This window comes from Chaetura pelagica, unplaced genomic scaffold (genome assembly GCF_000747805.2).
Source record: "Chaetura pelagica isolate M959 unplaced genomic scaffold, ChaPel_1.0 scaffold183, whole genome shotgun sequence".
NCBI classification, from domain to species: Eukaryota; Metazoa; Chordata; class Aves; order Apodiformes; family Apodidae; genus Chaetura; species Chaetura pelagica.
In genome coordinates this window covers 788,114-804,707 of record NW_009952706.1, presented here as the reverse complement: position 1 = coordinate 804,707, position 16,594 = coordinate 788,114, and the positions used below count along the sequence as shown (strand labels likewise).

At 46.7% G+C, this 16,594-nt stretch overlaps 2 protein-coding genes across 2 annotated transcripts in view; one reads left to right on the top strand and one right to left on the bottom strand.

Moving 5' to 3' along the window:
* The window catches only part of SRA1 (steroid receptor RNA activator 1), a 1,330-nt gene extending 697 nt beyond the window's left edge, over nt 1-633 (top strand). The window contains exon 4 of the mRNA XM_009994227.1: nt 565-633. Coding sequence (XP_009992529.1) covers nt 565-633 — 69 coding nt within the window. The remainder of the gene's footprint in view (nt 1-564) is intronic.
* A 504-nt stretch (nt 634-1,137) lies between these two features.
* Nucleotides 1,138-16,594, bottom strand: part of LOC104385735 (ankyrin repeat and KH domain-containing protein 1-like) — a 127,202-nt gene continuing 111,745 nt past the window's right edge. The window contains 8 exon segments of the mRNA XM_009994226.1: nt 1,138-1,362; nt 1,541-1,714; nt 4,739-4,785; nt 5,231-5,395; nt 6,052-6,227; nt 8,244-8,465; nt 9,581-9,760; nt 15,518-16,593. Of these exon segments, the coding sequence (XP_009992528.1) occupies nt 1,561-1,714; nt 4,739-4,785; nt 5,231-5,395; nt 6,052-6,227; nt 8,244-8,465; nt 9,581-9,760; nt 15,518-16,593 (2,020 nt within the window). The 3' untranslated portion in view covers nt 1,138-1,362; nt 1,541-1,560.

Here is a 16,594-nt window from a genome sequence, read left to right as displayed (position 1 = left end):
GCCTGCTGCCGAGCCTGCTGCCGAGCCTCCTGCAGAGCCTGCTGCCGAGCCTGCTGCCGAGCAGGGTGGCAGCACCGAGGCCGGGCCTGGCCAGGAGGATTCCTGATGCCAGGGACGGGGCTACAGACTGTGAGCACCATGCCCAGGGCCACCAGCAGAAGGACCCCTGCTGCCCAGTGGGGTTTGGACACCTCCCCTGCCTTCCAGTCCTCACCTAGGAAAAGGGGATTTTAATCATTGCAGCATTTTATTGGCAATTCACTACATGATGTTTAATAAATGGCACTAACCTACTCCTGGCCACAGCCTGCCCTGAGATTCTGGCACAGAACAGGTCCTGGTTTTCTCCCAGGAGCACCAGGAGATAGGACTACTGGGCAAGGCTGCTGCAGTTTCAGGCTTGTCTGAGGAGCTCCCACCCTTGCAGGGTGTTTCCAGTCCACAAGATCCGAAGGGAAGGAATTCCTCTGGCAGCACCTCAGCATCACCCAGAGGTAGTGGGCAGCAGTGTCCCTGCTGCACCGGTTTGCAATGCCTGGCCCTCTCTGGCCTTGCCTTTGGCAGTGGAGGGAACCCCAGCAGCAGGCACACAACCCACCTCTCCTGCAGGAGATAGCCTCTGAGGGGTGCTAGGCTGGCTGGGAGGCTGATGTCCCACCAGCCCAGAGCAGCCTGGCTATACCAGGGCTTGTGTTGCAGCTACAGACCATGCTCTCATCTGGGCTTCTGCCCATCCTGGCACAGCTCAGACCCAAGAGACCTGAGGGAGTGAGGCCAGGGAGACAGGTGGGAGGAGAAAAATCACCATGCTAGTGATGCCCATCAGGCCAGGTAAGCTCAGGATGCTTACCCTGGACAAGCAAGCAGACAGCACTGTGCTGCCCTCTCCCACACTTGCAGAAAGGCCTCAGCAGCTGTCCCCACCACAGCTGTGGGAGGTTGCATGTGTCACCTCAAGCTTGGGAGCAGACCCTGAGGCCATGCATTCACCACCCCAGCCTGCAGGGTCTCTATGCAGGAGTAAGAGATCCTCAACACCCTCATAAGGGCTCCTGGTGGTGCTTACCTCTTCTTAGCTCCCCTCCCCAGTGCTCCAAGCACCCAGATGAGCCCCAACACAGTGATGCATCAGGTCAGCACAAGGGTTTCATGTTGTTTATTGATCAAGCATGAGCTCCTAGGCAATTGCACCAGCCAGTTGTGCTAGAGCCTGAGGTGTCACACATCCATCCCCAGCATCAGAGAGGGCTGCAGCCAGCTGGTCACAGTGCCAGCACCTCCACGAGGCCCAGGAACAGGCCCAGCTGTGATCTGGAAACAGGGAGCTGGAAACTCAGATGTCCATCTCAAACTGGTCTTGATCTGCAAGGGTATGGAGGGATACAGGGCCAGGGTTAGGAGGGGCTGTGTACCAGGTCTGCCTTTGGAGAAATGTGCAGGCAAAGGGGGCAGGAGCTGGAACCAGGGCTGAGCCAGGATCTCCCCTTGCTCTTTCTGCCAGGCAGTGCACAGCCAGGGGTTGCATGCCAGGGCTGCTCACCTGGCATGGCTTCTTCGCTCTCATTCTGCTCCTTGAGCTCCTCCAGCTTGACGAGGCTGGACTGGGCCAGGGATGTGACACCGGGGATCTGGGGCAGGCAGCAGGGAGGGGTCCTGGCCACGGGTGAATTCTTGCACTCCAGCAGGAACTTGCGGTCGTAGATGATGCGGGTACCTGCCAAAAAGCAGGCAGTTGTCAAGCACTGCCAGCCCCCCTCTCCAAGCACCATTGCCTGAGCCCAGAGCAGGGAGTGGGACCCAGCTTGGCTTGGGGATACAGCTGGCTCTGAAGTCACTGTGGGGCTTCCCACATAGCTGACTGACAGTCCTGCCCAGCAGCTCTTCCCCATGCTGTTCCTCCCCTTGAGACTCCTGAGCTCTTCCAGGGCACAGCATGGAGGGTCCAGCCTTGACACAAATGCCCCACAGTAGCTACCCTGTGCTGCCTGGAAAGCAGGGCCAGCCCCAGGGTCCTCAGCCCAGCAACCAAGCAGGTCCCCAGCATACCCTGCCCAGAGGTGGCTGGTGCAGGCTGGGTGCCCCCCTGCTGGCACCATGGGGAGTTGTACCCAGGGACCCATTCCCATCAGCTCAGAGGGCCACTCTGCTGCCCTGCAGGAGGATAAGGCACTGGGTTCCATAGGACACCTCTGGTGTGCCAGAGCCATGCCCATCTGGGGCACACGACCCCTGAGGCTACACCAGCCTGCAAACTACCCTCTGTCCTGACCCATCCAGGCCTGTCCTCACAGGCCAGACCCCTCTGTGCTTGGCTGCCCCTGCTCTGGGCCCAGAGCTCCTGGCCAGGCTGGGCCCTTCCCACAAATACTTTACACACCCTGAGCCTGCTGTGCCCTGCCCGCTCCCATCCCCAGATAAGCTTATCAAGGCACACAAGGGAGCCTGCGGCTCAACTGAAACATGCCCAGCTCAGTGACAGGGCACACACAGCTCTGAGGACAGACAGCAAAGAGAAGGACCTGCTCAACAGCTGAACCCAAGGCTTTGGGGGTGAAGTGGGACACAGGGCCAGACTTCATGTGCCCATGGAGGAAGCCATGCCACCCAGTACCTTCCTGCAGGGCTGGTAAACTCGGGTGGGAGCAGACTTTGCCCTGTGCCCAGGCACAACCCACCCTACAAGGACCAGCGCTGCACCCACCACCCCAGCAGGACTGCCACCAACGCACGCCCCAGGCAGCAACATCTGCCTTCTCCCCCCGGTACCACAGGACAACAACAGTCCTAACTTCTAGCAGTATCTTCATACAAAGCTTTGGGGCTCCCTGTTCCACTCCAGCTCTGGGCCACCAGGTTAGCCACTACCTTATAGGTCTGCCTGGACCTGGTGCCCAGACCAGGTATCCATGTCCCCAAGGGCCAAGCTGCAAGCTGGAGAGCCCAGAAAAGGACCCACTCGGGATAGGGCTGCCTAAATTAGGCAGGCATGGGGCAGCTGAGGCCAGTGGTCTGTTCAGGGGACAACCCTGTCCCCGTGCTGGGTCTTACCCCCTGGTGTCGTGGAGTAGACAGTGCCACCCGGCGTAGAGCTGTAGCCCTCTGGGATGGGGGGATGTTGGCTCCCTGGGATAGGGCAAGAGGAGGTGGTGGTGCCTGCAGCAGCCATGGAGCCCTTGTGGGTGGGGTGGGGCCTCAGGCCCCTCCTTCATCCCTCCCCACAACTCACACCCCCCCCTCCCCCCCCCCAGCAAACACCTATTGCACTACAATACCGTCTGTTTTCAACACAATTATTGTTACACACAAGTGTTTCTCCACTGGCATTTGCACTATCTGGGAGCAGCAACAGTTCAATGTCTTTTGTATTTCTTCCTCAGATACAAGGAAAAATATCTGCATGTATCAGACAGTAGCATTTCTGAGGTTTATTTGCCTGCAGTATTTGGGTTTTCAGTACTCCTTCCTCATGCTTTTCCTGGGGAAACTCTGCTGCTGCATGTAGGGATTTGTCTGGAGAAGGTGGAGAAAGGTGGAGAAGTCTACATCTGGTTTGAGAAACCACCATAACTGGACACCACATGCACTGTAATTACCTGCTTGAGCAATGGACCAAAAATGCAGTGTAGTTACTGCACTGCCACTGAGCAAAAGCAGAAATGAGCATAGTCCAAGTGCAGAAAAGTGGAGAACTTCTGCATCTGCTTATAGAATGAGTATCACCTTAAGCAGTATATAAAAATCCCTTTCTTCCTTACAGAAAGGACTCAAGGAGCTCTTACCAGATTTAAAGGGTTACAAGAAGCTTCAAATTGAATATATTGGTTTTTTCTCTAGAGTAAGTGGTCACTGCTTTCCTGAGATCTGTCCCTAGGCAACTGGTCACAGCAAGTCAGGTGAAGAAACCCCAGATTCACCTGCAAGCTGCCTACCCTCTGCAAATTAAGATGCCATCAGTTGCCACATTGTCAAATCAGCCCTTATTTCCAGCCCCTGAATAAAATACAATCTCTCAGGCAACCTACCTGGACAAAGAGTACTAGAACCAGCAGAACTAATCCAGAAGGAAAAAAATAATGTATAGCCATGTTTACACACACAAAGAAACAAAAGGCTAACAACTGGATTGTGGAAATACCCAGCAGACCTCATACTGCTGTCAACTGCAGATCAAAACCCTCCCCCAAATACTGACAGCATCCACATGCAAATTACCTGACCCTGAAAAGGGCACAGAAGCCACTGACGACAAGATAGAGCCTCTTCCAAAATTCTCACACACAGCCTATAAATACTGTTCACCTTTTATTGAATGTTCAGGGAAGTATTTCACATTAATACAGGCTACATAGAGTAGTGTCACTATACGACATGAAATTTACTTAGCTTTTCCTTTTAAGAATGTAAACAATTATACAGATATTTACCACCCTAAAAGGTTGAATCATCTAATCAGCTAGTTCTCTGCTGCATATAAGGAGCACTCTGTGGTGTTTAGCCAAAAGCACTACTTTTGTCTGATTTTTAAGTTCAAAATGGCTAAACTAACTGGAGAACAAAATCAGTTTGTATAGGTAAATCAATTTGTTCTTATTCAATGGGCAATTGAGTTTCCATTGTTAAAGCCCACAGAAAATTGCTCAGTTAGGCACATTAAAAAAATCCCCAAGGTTCTTCAAGACCATAAAGATTCCCAAACAAGGCTAAAAAAGGATAGACCCCCTTAAATCAGTTGACGTACTTGAGATGCATGTTTCCAATGTGAGGTGCCCAGGTGCCAGGCCAAATCTACAGCAAGAAATAAAAAGACAATTCTATTATGAAAACAAATACAGGTTCCTTTAACATAGCGTTTAACCACTAGAGGGCAAGCTTAAGGCTTTCCTCCAAAATATAACCAGACAGTCAAGGCTGGGAGCCCTCTTGCTCTGGCCCAAGTCTGACTGACAACCTGCAAGATGCTGAGTATGAATGTTAACCCTCTCACAACAACACTGATTACCTGGATGAGCAGTCTTGAAATGCCGCTTATTTTACCTGAAAGGTCTGGTATGGGTAGCACCATATATTTTTTTTATATACACAAACTGCAGGGGAAAAGTCATACAATCTCAATCCTAGTATCAAAGAACTGAAAAATGTCACCTATGCAGAAACAAATCAAAACAAAACAAAAGCACAATACCGTAAAAAGACCTAAGTAATCAAAGGTGGAAAAATGCAAACACACTACCTGCTGAGCATCAGTACATTCCGTTGAGTTCTGGACAACTTTGATCATGGGATTCCAGGCGGGATCTGGCGTATGGAGCCCATTAAAGAGGGGGCCTCCTGGGCCATCCGCTAGCTGAGGGTGCGAGGGTATCAGGGTGCCGCCGTACATGGAAATCGGTAGGCCCTATGGGCAAAGAAAAAGCACCCTTGGTGAAGAAGACCATGGCTGTTAAAGATGATAGCACCCTGTCTGCAAAGGTGACAGAGGCAGTTCACATTGTATGTAATGCTCCCCAACTGGCAAATACCTGGCACTGTGAGAAAACAGGGCATCACTGCACACCTAGGCAGTGTATAGAATACAGTGACTCTTCAGAGGTTGAGATTCAAGTCAGCGACACATTTTTCTGACATTACACCTTGCCAGGATGCAGCAACCTCTGCAAAGACCTTTCACATGACCCCCATAAAGCCAGACACAGCAGCTGTGCATGGCAATCCCAGTGCTGCCTCTGCAGCACGTGACAACCTTGATGCACACAGGACTGCAGCCCAGGGCTGCCCTTCAGCAAAGCTTGCACACAGCTTCAGCCTTCATGACTCCAAGTTGAAGATTTTCTACGCATTTACTGTGGCCATCTAAAGTACTACTCCAGTTCAGAAAGAGCAAGTTACAGAACAGCTTTTTGCAATTTGAGATTTCTTTATCATGAAAGGAGGTTTATGACTAGGTGGGGCAAGCAATGCTAGAAGAGGCACACGCACACAGCATAAACAGGAGATGCAGCAAAGACAGTTCTTGGTCATTTTATAAACTAAACTCAACCCTCTTTAACTTACTTTAGAAAAATCCACAAAACTATTTGGCATAGGTTGGTGGAAAATATTTGAGGGAGCCACTATTCCAGAATCATCTCTCTCCATTGGCTGATGCTGAGAAAATGTGCCGGGGTCCGACAGCTGCTGATGCATCGGATGATTTCCCATGACAGGCTGAGACCAACCTGACAATCCTTCTGGAAAGGAGGAAAATGAAAATGGCTGGTTACAATTTATTTAAGAAAAAAATTCTGGAGTAGAATTCAGCAGCTGCACATACCTACATCCATCCATCCAAAGCCTCCTGAAAACACACAGCCAGAGGTATCTCAGGGATCTGCTCTGAGCCCAAGGCAAAGCAGCTTTAGGCTGACAGCCCATCACAAACAATGCAAACACACCAATCTTAGCTGTAGCATCAAGGCCTCTCACAGGGAAGCTGCAGCAGGCAGAACTACAGAAGGCTGGCTACATGCACACACCCTTTCTTTCCCTCCAGTTCCCACATCCTGTCATACAGCAAAGGAATACAGAAAAAAGTTACATTTATGATAGAGGCAAAAACAGGGAAAGATGAGACCAGTGAGGCCAGGAAGTCTGGCCATGCACGTGCCATCTGCAGGTACATTCATCTTGATCCTTTAGGCAAGTGTGGAGATAATGGTGACTACTAGTAACTGCAAGCTTTGGGTGCCCACAGAGGAATGGCTAAGATTCAATAAACCTCCAAGCACTGTCTGTGAGAACACACAAGCTTTTCTTGAAAAAACACAGCAGTGCTGAGACACTGAGTTAATTGAACTATACAGGCCTTCACTGAAAAAATACAAATACAGGACTATTAAACATTTGTTTTTAAAATTGCCAACGGAAACAGTTTACACCTCAACTGCTGCAGCTCCTCCTTTCCACAAGAGCCATAAACTACCAGGAAACTGAAAGTAAAACTTCAGCTGTTTCAAAGTCATTCTTTTGAAACGAGGACTGTCTGGAACAGAAGTTACACTGTAATACTTAAGAGTCATGATAAAATCAATGCAAAAATCAGCATCCACAACTATTTGTTTCAGGATGCACCAGCTGCACCACAACTAACATTTTAAAATGTTAATGGAAAGGAGGTTAGAAACTTGGATGGAGGCAGTTGTCCTTTTAGGCCAAGGGTCAGACTTAGAAATTGGACCCTCTTAAAGATAAAAGTTGTGTACTTTTTCAATTACGTATCATGCAATAGACTTAATATGACATTTCAGAACTGTTCTCAGGGTTTTACAAGAGTATGCTAACAGATAATCTAGGTTGGGCGAAACCACCTACATTAGGAGAGAAATCCAAAGTACATCCATTGATACACACTCTTCTACAAATGACACCAGGTTTCCCTTCAGGACATCATATATGGAAGTTGATTACACTCTGTGGAACTTCATTCCTCCTCCCCAACTTTCTTTTAATAGAATCACAGAATGGTTTGGCTTAGAATGGACCTCAAAGATCATCTAGTTCCAACCCTCCTACCATGGGCATGGACACTTCTCACTTAAGAGTCATGATAAAATCAATGCAAAAATCAGCATCCACAACTATTTGTTTCAGGATGCACCAGCTGCACCACAACTAACATTTTAAAATGTTAATGGAAAGGAGGTTAGAAACTTGGATGGAGGCAGTTGTCCTTTTAGGCCAAGGGTCAGACTTAGAAATTGGACCCTCTTAAAGATAAAAGTTGTGTACTTTTTCAATTACGTATCATGCAATAGACTTAATATGACATTTCAGAACTGTTCTCAGGGTTTTACAAGAGTATGCTAACAGATAATCTAGGTTGGGCGAAACCACCTACATTAGGAGAGAAATCCAAAGTACATCCATTGATACACACTCTTCTACAAATGACACCAGGTTTCCCTTCAGGACATCATATATGGAAGTTGATTACACTCTGTGGAACTTCATTCCTCCTCCCCAACTTTCTTTTAATAGAATCACAGAATGGTTTGGCTTAGAATGGACCTCAAAGATCATCTAGTTCCAACCCTCCTACCATGGGCATGGACACTTCTCACTAGACCAGGTTGCTTCAAGCCCCATCCAGCCCACTCTTGAACACCTCCAGGGAAGAGACATTCACAAATTCCCCCGTTGACAATGCAGTACTTGCAGAAGGCCCTCTAAGTTTCGTTAGGCTACCCCGGGCTGTACAAGAGACTTACCAGACACACTGTTAACTCCAAAGGACCAAATACCACTATGACCAACAGGAGCCGTGAAGTTAGTTCCTAAGGGTGTTGGAGTGACGGATCCTCCCTGGCGAATCCTGGCCAGCCTTTCTGTCCCGATGGGAGGGGGGACCTTTCGATCTTGACTGGCGTTACCTGCTTTTGGATGGCCCAAGTTAGAAGATGCAGAAGCAGCAGAAAGGGGCGAAGATGATCCTGAGGAAACTGATGGAATAGGAGATTCACCTGTTGAAAAGAATATTTCTCTTGCTTAGTCACACAGAAAGCACAGAAGCTTAAGAGCATAAATGCTACCCTCTCTATCCCCCCAGTATTATCTCTGAGCAGATGATTAAAAGGTTTTAAAGCCTTTTTCTTCAAGTCTTTCACAGAAATTCTTTTTAGAGTTTATTTTAACTCTAAAAGCACCATTGTAACACAAATGCTTTCAGCCATCTGAATCATGTGGTATTCTCATGATATAGCAGTACATCTAAATTTATTAGAAGAAAGAATAAGAAACATGGAAGAGTTTCAGGAAAAGGTGAAATCATGAGCCAAAATACCATAAATATCTAAACAGCCTGGTGTTGGTAACCACCACTTTCAGCAGCAGAGAAATTAGACAGCTTCCCAAAGCCACATGTGTAACATAAGAATGTAAGTCCCACCAACTTCAGAAGCGTCACTGACTCTTCTTGGGAAATTCAACTTCCTTTGATCACTCATTTAAACATTTTGGTTCTTAAGCTCAGAGTGGCAATGAGGTTGCATGCAGTGACATGAAAAGCCTCTTCACTTAAAATTCTGAATCAAAGACCCATATTTTCTGTAAAGCTACTTCCATGTTCTTCCTTAGGAGGAAAACCCACTGTTACCTGAGATGATCCTTAAAGACTTTGGAATGTTTTAAGTTACATGAAATAATCCCAGAATAAAATCAAAAACAAAAAGAAAAAAAAGGCAAGTATAACTTCAAACTATGGCAAATATGACAGTTTCAACTAACATTATTCTATAGGGGAATCTTTAGCTTGGTATAATCACTTCCACTCCCCCACAGCTTCATGTCCTCTCCTCTCAGAGCCTAGGATGAATGGAGTTTTTTTTCCCAAATATGCCTTCAATAATGCAACAGAACTAGTGGCATTTTACATGGGAACAACCACAAAATAGTGCAGCTTTGGATTTGCACGCCATCCTCACGGCTGCTAAAAGCAACTGGAAAGCATTTTGTGCATCACTGGGTAATTTCCTCTCAAGTTACAAATCTACTAAAGACAACAGCTATGAATTTATAGTTAACTAAGACAGACCCATGAAGCTCCTACATGAATTTGTTGCGCTTGTCCAAGGATGTGGTGAAAAATGCTGTCTGTTAAAGCTGGGAGTCCCAACAGGCGCTGGCCCTTGAAGGTAAACCCGTGCTCCTGGTATGTTTGCTGAAAAGCCTGTCAAAGGACCTGAAGAAGAAGTTGTAGAGCTGTTGGATGGATCTAGAGAGGGTAAGCCTGAAATAAACATAAATTTGATTAAATATCTCTCTTTGGGAACCTGCTTCAAAGCACCAGAGAGAGCTAGTGCTCCAAATATAATTAAAGCATCTCATCACCTTCAGGGGTATCTGCACGTGGTAAATTCATTTTACAGGTGCACGATTCTCCCTTAGAAACCCACAGAAGGCATATCTTTATGCTCTCTGTTTCAGCCTGAAGTTTTAACAAAAACAGCCATCCCTTTGGTCACTAAAATGAAACAATCTTAGCAGGGAGGGCAAAAGAGAAAAGCTGGGAGTGGCAAGGATCTTTGCTTACAAAAAAGCCACGCAAGTCAAACAGAGATACAGGGCTCCATGAAAGTCCCAAGGGAATCTGGCACCAGGGAAGCAGTTTGCTGCAGGATGGTTTTTGCCATCCAATAGGTACATTCACATATAGATTGGTCTGAGCATGCTGTGTCCAGAGAAACAGGGCTGGAGATTCACAGCACAACAGGAGAAGGGGCTGCCTTCCACTGGGATATGTGAGAGGAAGGGAGAGATGGAAAGAAAGTTCAAAGTCCCACAAAAATTATTAGCAAGGGGGAATTACAGTTATTTAACAAGCCAAAGTTTCTAAGTACTTTTCCAAAGTGGTGTAAAAGCTCTTCTCACACGTTATCACCTGAAAGCAGAAACAGGCATGGCCATACGTTCATCTGAGTTTTGGGTTTAGTTTCAAGGGCCTATTAAACAAGACTAGTTTCAAAAGCACTTAAACATTTCAAAGTGACCACAACCAGGACCAGCATATGTTGCTGAAGAGCTAGGCTGAAGGTTGTACATACAGACCACAGCAAACAGCAGTGGTGACAGGCAATACCTTAGGTCATAGACTAGAGGTGCAACTTTCATCACCTGGATACATTCCTGAAAGCTAGGTCTTTCCCCCCCAGTTTTATCAACAAACTCAACCTGATTTACTGCTTCCAGAAGTGCCAGATACAACCTGCTCACATTGACAGAAATGACTGGGAGATATTTTTCTTACTCACCCTACCACAGAGTTTTAAAAAGAGAAGTTTCCATTAAAGACAAAAAGAAATAAATCACCAGCAGCAACAGAGCATAGGGTGCTCAGACAAGAGAACCTGAGTGTGGGAGAACAATCTTCCAGGGTTTGTCACAGCACAAAGTGCTGCTTGGCTATGAGCAGGATGCTAATGTCTGTGCAGGCTGCCTGTGAAGGCAGTTTGATGTGTGTGTGGTTGTCTTGAGCTGCATACTGGCCTCCATCACAGCACCTCCTGCTGAGGGCCCTCACTGTGCATCTGCCACAGAGCTACCAATGGGACACTCTAGCTAGCCCTCCATCCACAAAAAGCCAACTCAAGAGGTGGTCAAAAGGTTCCCATGGTGACTGATTCCACCACACATCAAAAACAAGTTTCCAGCTGTTTGACAAACCACTGAAGTTCCCAAGTCTCTGCCCCATATAGGAGTAACAGAGCTGCTGCTGTTCATGGGAACTGCTGGTTTCCTAAACAGAGAACAAGGCAGGTATTATGACAAAAATAGCTATTCTTCAGAAGTCATGTCTAGATTTTTCTTTTGAAGATTTGATAGGATGGGTACACCACTTTCAAAGCGCAGTGACTGCACAGCCAAGGCCACTTCAGCACTGCCATGTGTTTTCTACAGGTTGAAGAAAGTGTGACAGCAAGAAATGCACAAATTCAACAGAGTGGTCATTTTTCAGGTTGCAAAGTATATCTTATTATTATCTTGTTTTTCACAAAGGTAATGAAAAAACCCTCTGCTAATATTAAAAATGGCTTGTATGAACAATGACTTACACATTTCTGATTTCAGTAGTGAGCCCCCTATTTATGTACTTACCAAAATCAGGTTTTGTAATGCTAAAACTCTTTGCAATTCTATACAGTGCAGTTACTTGGGCCAGGAATTCAAATTCCTCATCATGCTCTGAAACCATAACTGAGCTTTTGAGATTGCTGTAACAATCTCACACAAACTCTGACCAAAATTCAGTTTATCAAAGCTCCCAGGCACTTCTGCAGAAACTGGTTCCTGCAAGGGCTACCTCCTTTAGAGAAACAGCCACAACACTTGGTCACTCCATGTAAAACAGAGCCAAAGCCATTTCATGCAACTTCATACTCAGGTACTGTGCTCCCAAAGCTGGTGTATTTCAAGCTTGTTATACCTTTTCATGCCACATTAGGAATGTCTCAAAGCTCTTCTTAAAATGCAGAGGAAAGAAGTAACAAATAGACTTTTGGTCTTCTCCTCATTTGGCTAAGTCTGCTCTCCAATTGCAAGCTGCTAGGACAAGAGAACTTAGACACAGATTTACAGAACAGAGCCCCAGCTGGTGAGATCAGCACATGTATCTGTGTCTCAAAGGGAGTCAGAAAACTCAAGCTGCAGCTGAGCTTACCCATGAACAGGAAAAGCAGAGTACCCAAATTCCACCCTGAGGAGTGACATTTTCCTTGTTCAGAAAAAGCTGGTTTGGTGCACAAACAAATTCTATTCAATCTTTACCAAATCAGCTGAACAGTGATAACCAAGATGGTTTTTTATAGAAAAACCGCCAAAGCCCAACTGTGCAAGACAGGCACAAAAGACAAACCTCTGGTCCATCAGGTGTAGAATCACAGCTGAGATAAGGGGATCGGTGTCCACCAGCTTTGATGACCATTACTGCTCCCTCAAGCATGTACTGAACTGCCAGGCAAGGCTGCTCGCTGCCCATCACATTGCTGCTGGCCAAAGCATAAGCCAGCAGTGACTGGCCCTTTTCCCACCTCTCAAAATCTCATGAAACCTGCCACCAAATTCTATGGAAACAGCCAAGGCAGTTTCCAGTTCAACCCACCTCGGAGGCTGAGTGGGAAGGTCTGGCCCCCGGGAAAAGCCAGTGAATAAGCTGGGGGGACAGAACACAGAACCACACTTAGTCTCCAAGAGAAGGCATCAGAGAGGTCCTCAGCCTACCATCCACGCTCCTTTCCTCACACTCACACATTCAAAATGCCCCCTTCTTCCCAAACTCCTCTAGCCACCCCCTTCCTCCTGTACACAGACAATTTAGACTTTGAAAGGAACGTGATAAAAAGCAGTATTAAGTACAATGACATAAAATGTATCAACTCAGAACCTGCCTAACCAGTCACCTCCTGCTAGACAGAACCTCAGCAGTGCATCTACCAATTTGCAGTTTTTCCCCACTTGGCAATATCCTAATGAAATTTCAGCTCAGAAAAAAATGTACCCTCTCCAAATATTTTTGTGCTTCAGTTGAGAAGTAATTCACACTTATCTCCCCAAAGCCAGACACGTGAGTTCTCCTCAGGTACTCACCTAACCTTCCTAAAACAGGGAACAATTAGAGAGTGGTGGGGGTTGGAGAGGAAGGACCTCTGGAGATAATCTAGTCCAATTCCCTGCTAGAGCAGGGTCACCTACAGTAGATCACACAGGAACACATCCAGATGGGTTTGGAATGTCTCCAGAGAAGGAAACTCCACAACCTCTCTAGGCAGCTTGTTCCAGTGCTCTGTTACCCTCATAGTAAGAGAAATTGTAACAGAAACAGATTTAGACTACCTTTTAAATACTTAGTCATTTAAAGACATCTAAAGACCAAGATATTTTTCCCTGTGACAAACAGATTACTTTAGTGTAAGGGAACAGCAACATTTTTTACTGCTATAGGAAGTCAAGTCAGCTATCTTTGTATATGTAAGATGCAATCATCAGAAAGATCAGCAGCTTCCAACTGCCATAAGCTTCCTGCCCCAGGGGTTGTTCCAGCAACACTGGAATAACCAGCACTGGGCCAACCTGCAGTGTTTCTGCAGTCTGCTGAGAAGGGTTTGGCAATTCTTTCATTAGCAGCCTGCCTAACAAACAAGGTCCAGTTATTTTACCTTCCACAACCTAAGTTACATCTGGTCCTGCTGACTGTGCTGGGACTGGATGTGGCCCAAGAGCTCTAGGTATTCCCTTGCTTTGCAGAGCTAGAGAGTCCAAATTAAGAAAATTACTGTCATCCCAGTGTTATAGCTAAAGCTAGTCAGAGAGAACTGCTCTACTTTTCAGAAGACCTGCACATTTGCAAATGAACAGAGAGGAAAGGGAATGCTGAAAATCTTATTTCCTCACCACTACATCTTCCAAATGCTCCCTTCTTCTTTAGTCTGAAAGTCAAACTACTTGACTTGTCACAATGCAGCATTCAAGTCCTAAAGCATTAGCCCAATTAACTAACATACATTGCAGGAGTAAGGACAACCTCAAAGCAAGGCCCTCTAGCTACTCATCTTCAAGGCATAAAAGCCATTATGACAAGAATGAAGGGGAGAGCAGGTTGGCACAGACTAGATCTTGAGGATCCCTTCCAGCCAAATGGGTTGAACACTAAGATGATAATAATTCTTAGAATGGTTTGATCGGAAAGACCTTAAACAGCATTTAGTTCCAACCCCCTGCCATGGGCAGGGACACTTCTCAACCAGACCAGGTTGCTCCAAGCCCATCCAACCTGGCCTTGAACACTCCCAGGGAAGGGGCAGCCACAGCTTCTTTGGGCAACCTGTGCCAGTGTTTCACCACCCTCACAGCAAAGAATTTCTTCTTCAGATCTCAACTAAATCTCTGCTCTTCCAGTTTGAAACTGTTTCCCCTTGTCCTCTCACTACAAACCCATGTTAGAAGTCCATCCCCAGCTTTCCTGTAGCCCCTTGAGGCACTGGAAGATGCTCTAACGTGTTGCTGGAGCCTTCTCCAGGTTGAACAGCCCCAACTCTCTCAGGCTGTTCCAGCCCTCGGATCATCTCTGTGGCCTCCTCTGGACTCGCTCCAACAGCTTTGTGTCCTGTGTTGGGGACCTCAGAACTGGACTGAGCACTGCAGGGGGAGTGGGTCTCATGAGAGTGGAGTAGAGGGGGAGAATCACCTCCCCTTGACCTGGTGGTGATGCAGGCAAGGACACAGCTGGATTCTGGGCTGCCAGCACATGTTGAAGGCTCATGTTGAGTTTCTCATCAACCAGCACCCCAAAGTCCTTCTCTGCAGAGCTGTTCTCAATCCATTCTCCACACATCCCAGATTAAAGTGCTTCTTTAGGCAGAGCACAGAAAAGGCAGGGAGCTCACTGTGAGTATTTCTAACCCATTTCAAATAAATGCTGATGAGCTTGAACTGCTATAATTAACAGTAAGACAGTAACTTCCTAAGAAAACACACCATGCAATAGAACACCAATCTCCCAGAGCACAACATAAGCTTATTAAAATGCCAGAGCCATATTAAGGGACAAAACATACAGAGTTTATCCTTACTGAGTCAAGCTTGAGTCTCAGATAAAATACTGAACAATGGGATCCAATCATTCCTGCAGCTGGAACCTGTCCTGAGTCCTGACCCCACTACTCTAGGTTTGTTATCACCTGACCTTATGCTCCATTCCAACCCAAAAGCTGAAATCTATGCTACTCTGAACTCTGCAAACAGGTGGGAGAACTCCCGTGTCTTACAGAGGACTAGCAATGCAACATCTGCCATGTTCCCAACATCTAACATGCTAGAAGAGCTGAGGAAAAAGTAACACACATTTTCAAGAACACTTGGAAAAAAACAGGCCATCCTTGTTACATTAGTATTCTCTAATTGTAATCTGTAAACTACATCTTAATTTGAATTTGAGATTATCAAAATATAATGGAGAAAAAATTCTGTCCAGTGCATGATCTTAATGACTTACCTACAGGACTAGTTGAAACTCGTTGGGAAGGTGGCCTGAAACCAGGAGCCTTGGAGTTGTCAGGATGCACATTTTCCACATGTCCTAGCACAGAGTTATTCAGAAAGGTAGACTGAACAGTGAAAGATGGGTCAGCTGCTGCTCGGGTATTGAGTGGACAGTCTCCCCATCCTTGGTTAGCTGGCACCTGGTTACTATCAAAAAGACTACTAAAGTGATTGAAGAGCGTTGCTGGCCCAAAGGTAGGTGGCAATGATTTGTTTGCTGGGTTTATGTGCATCTGAGAACCGTTCATAACGTTCATGGCTGATGAAAGCTGCACTGCAGCAGGTGGACCTTGAGAAGGTGTTAAAGGAACTTGATTTGTAACAAAAATAGACTGAGGATCTTGATGGAGGTTTGCATTTGGTACCACTGAGTAGAAAGAACCTCTGGACTGCATCCTGTGAGTAACTCGAGGTGCTGGTACAGCGACTTGAGGTAAGTTACTGTTGTCCTGATTATCTGCAACAACTGACCTGGGTGATGCTAAGCTTAAAGGAGCAGTTTCTGAGCTGGATGAAAAAGGCATCGTCATGGAAGGATTGATCTCTGCCATGCTGGTTGGCAGTACTTCATCTTGGACGTTACTTAGTGGTGCAGGGCTGCTTGCTGGGCGAGTTTCAGTGACTCCTGAGTTGCTGCCAGCTGACACAATGCAGCTACTTGCAACTGAAGATGGGGTGCACACATTTGCAGCTGGTTGCTCTGGTGTTGACACCTTCTCTTTGGGTGCTGAGACAGCTGAGAAAGAGTCCGCTTTAAGTGCAGAATGCTGCGTTTGTGGAGCATTAGATGGCAGAAATGCTGCGGGCATTTGCCCGTTGTTTGGAGAAGCAGAGGAAGCTGAAGGCAGAGTGCTACAGGTGCTTGTCACAGTTGAGATTGCTGTTGCTGCAGCACTTGTCTTGGGAACACAGGCAAACAGTTGCTTTCTGACCGAGGAGGGAGTCCGGTTACTGGTTACACACAGCGGTTGGGTAGAAGCAGCTACAGAGGAGACAGTAATGGGACAACTAGAAGTGGGTAACCCAGGAG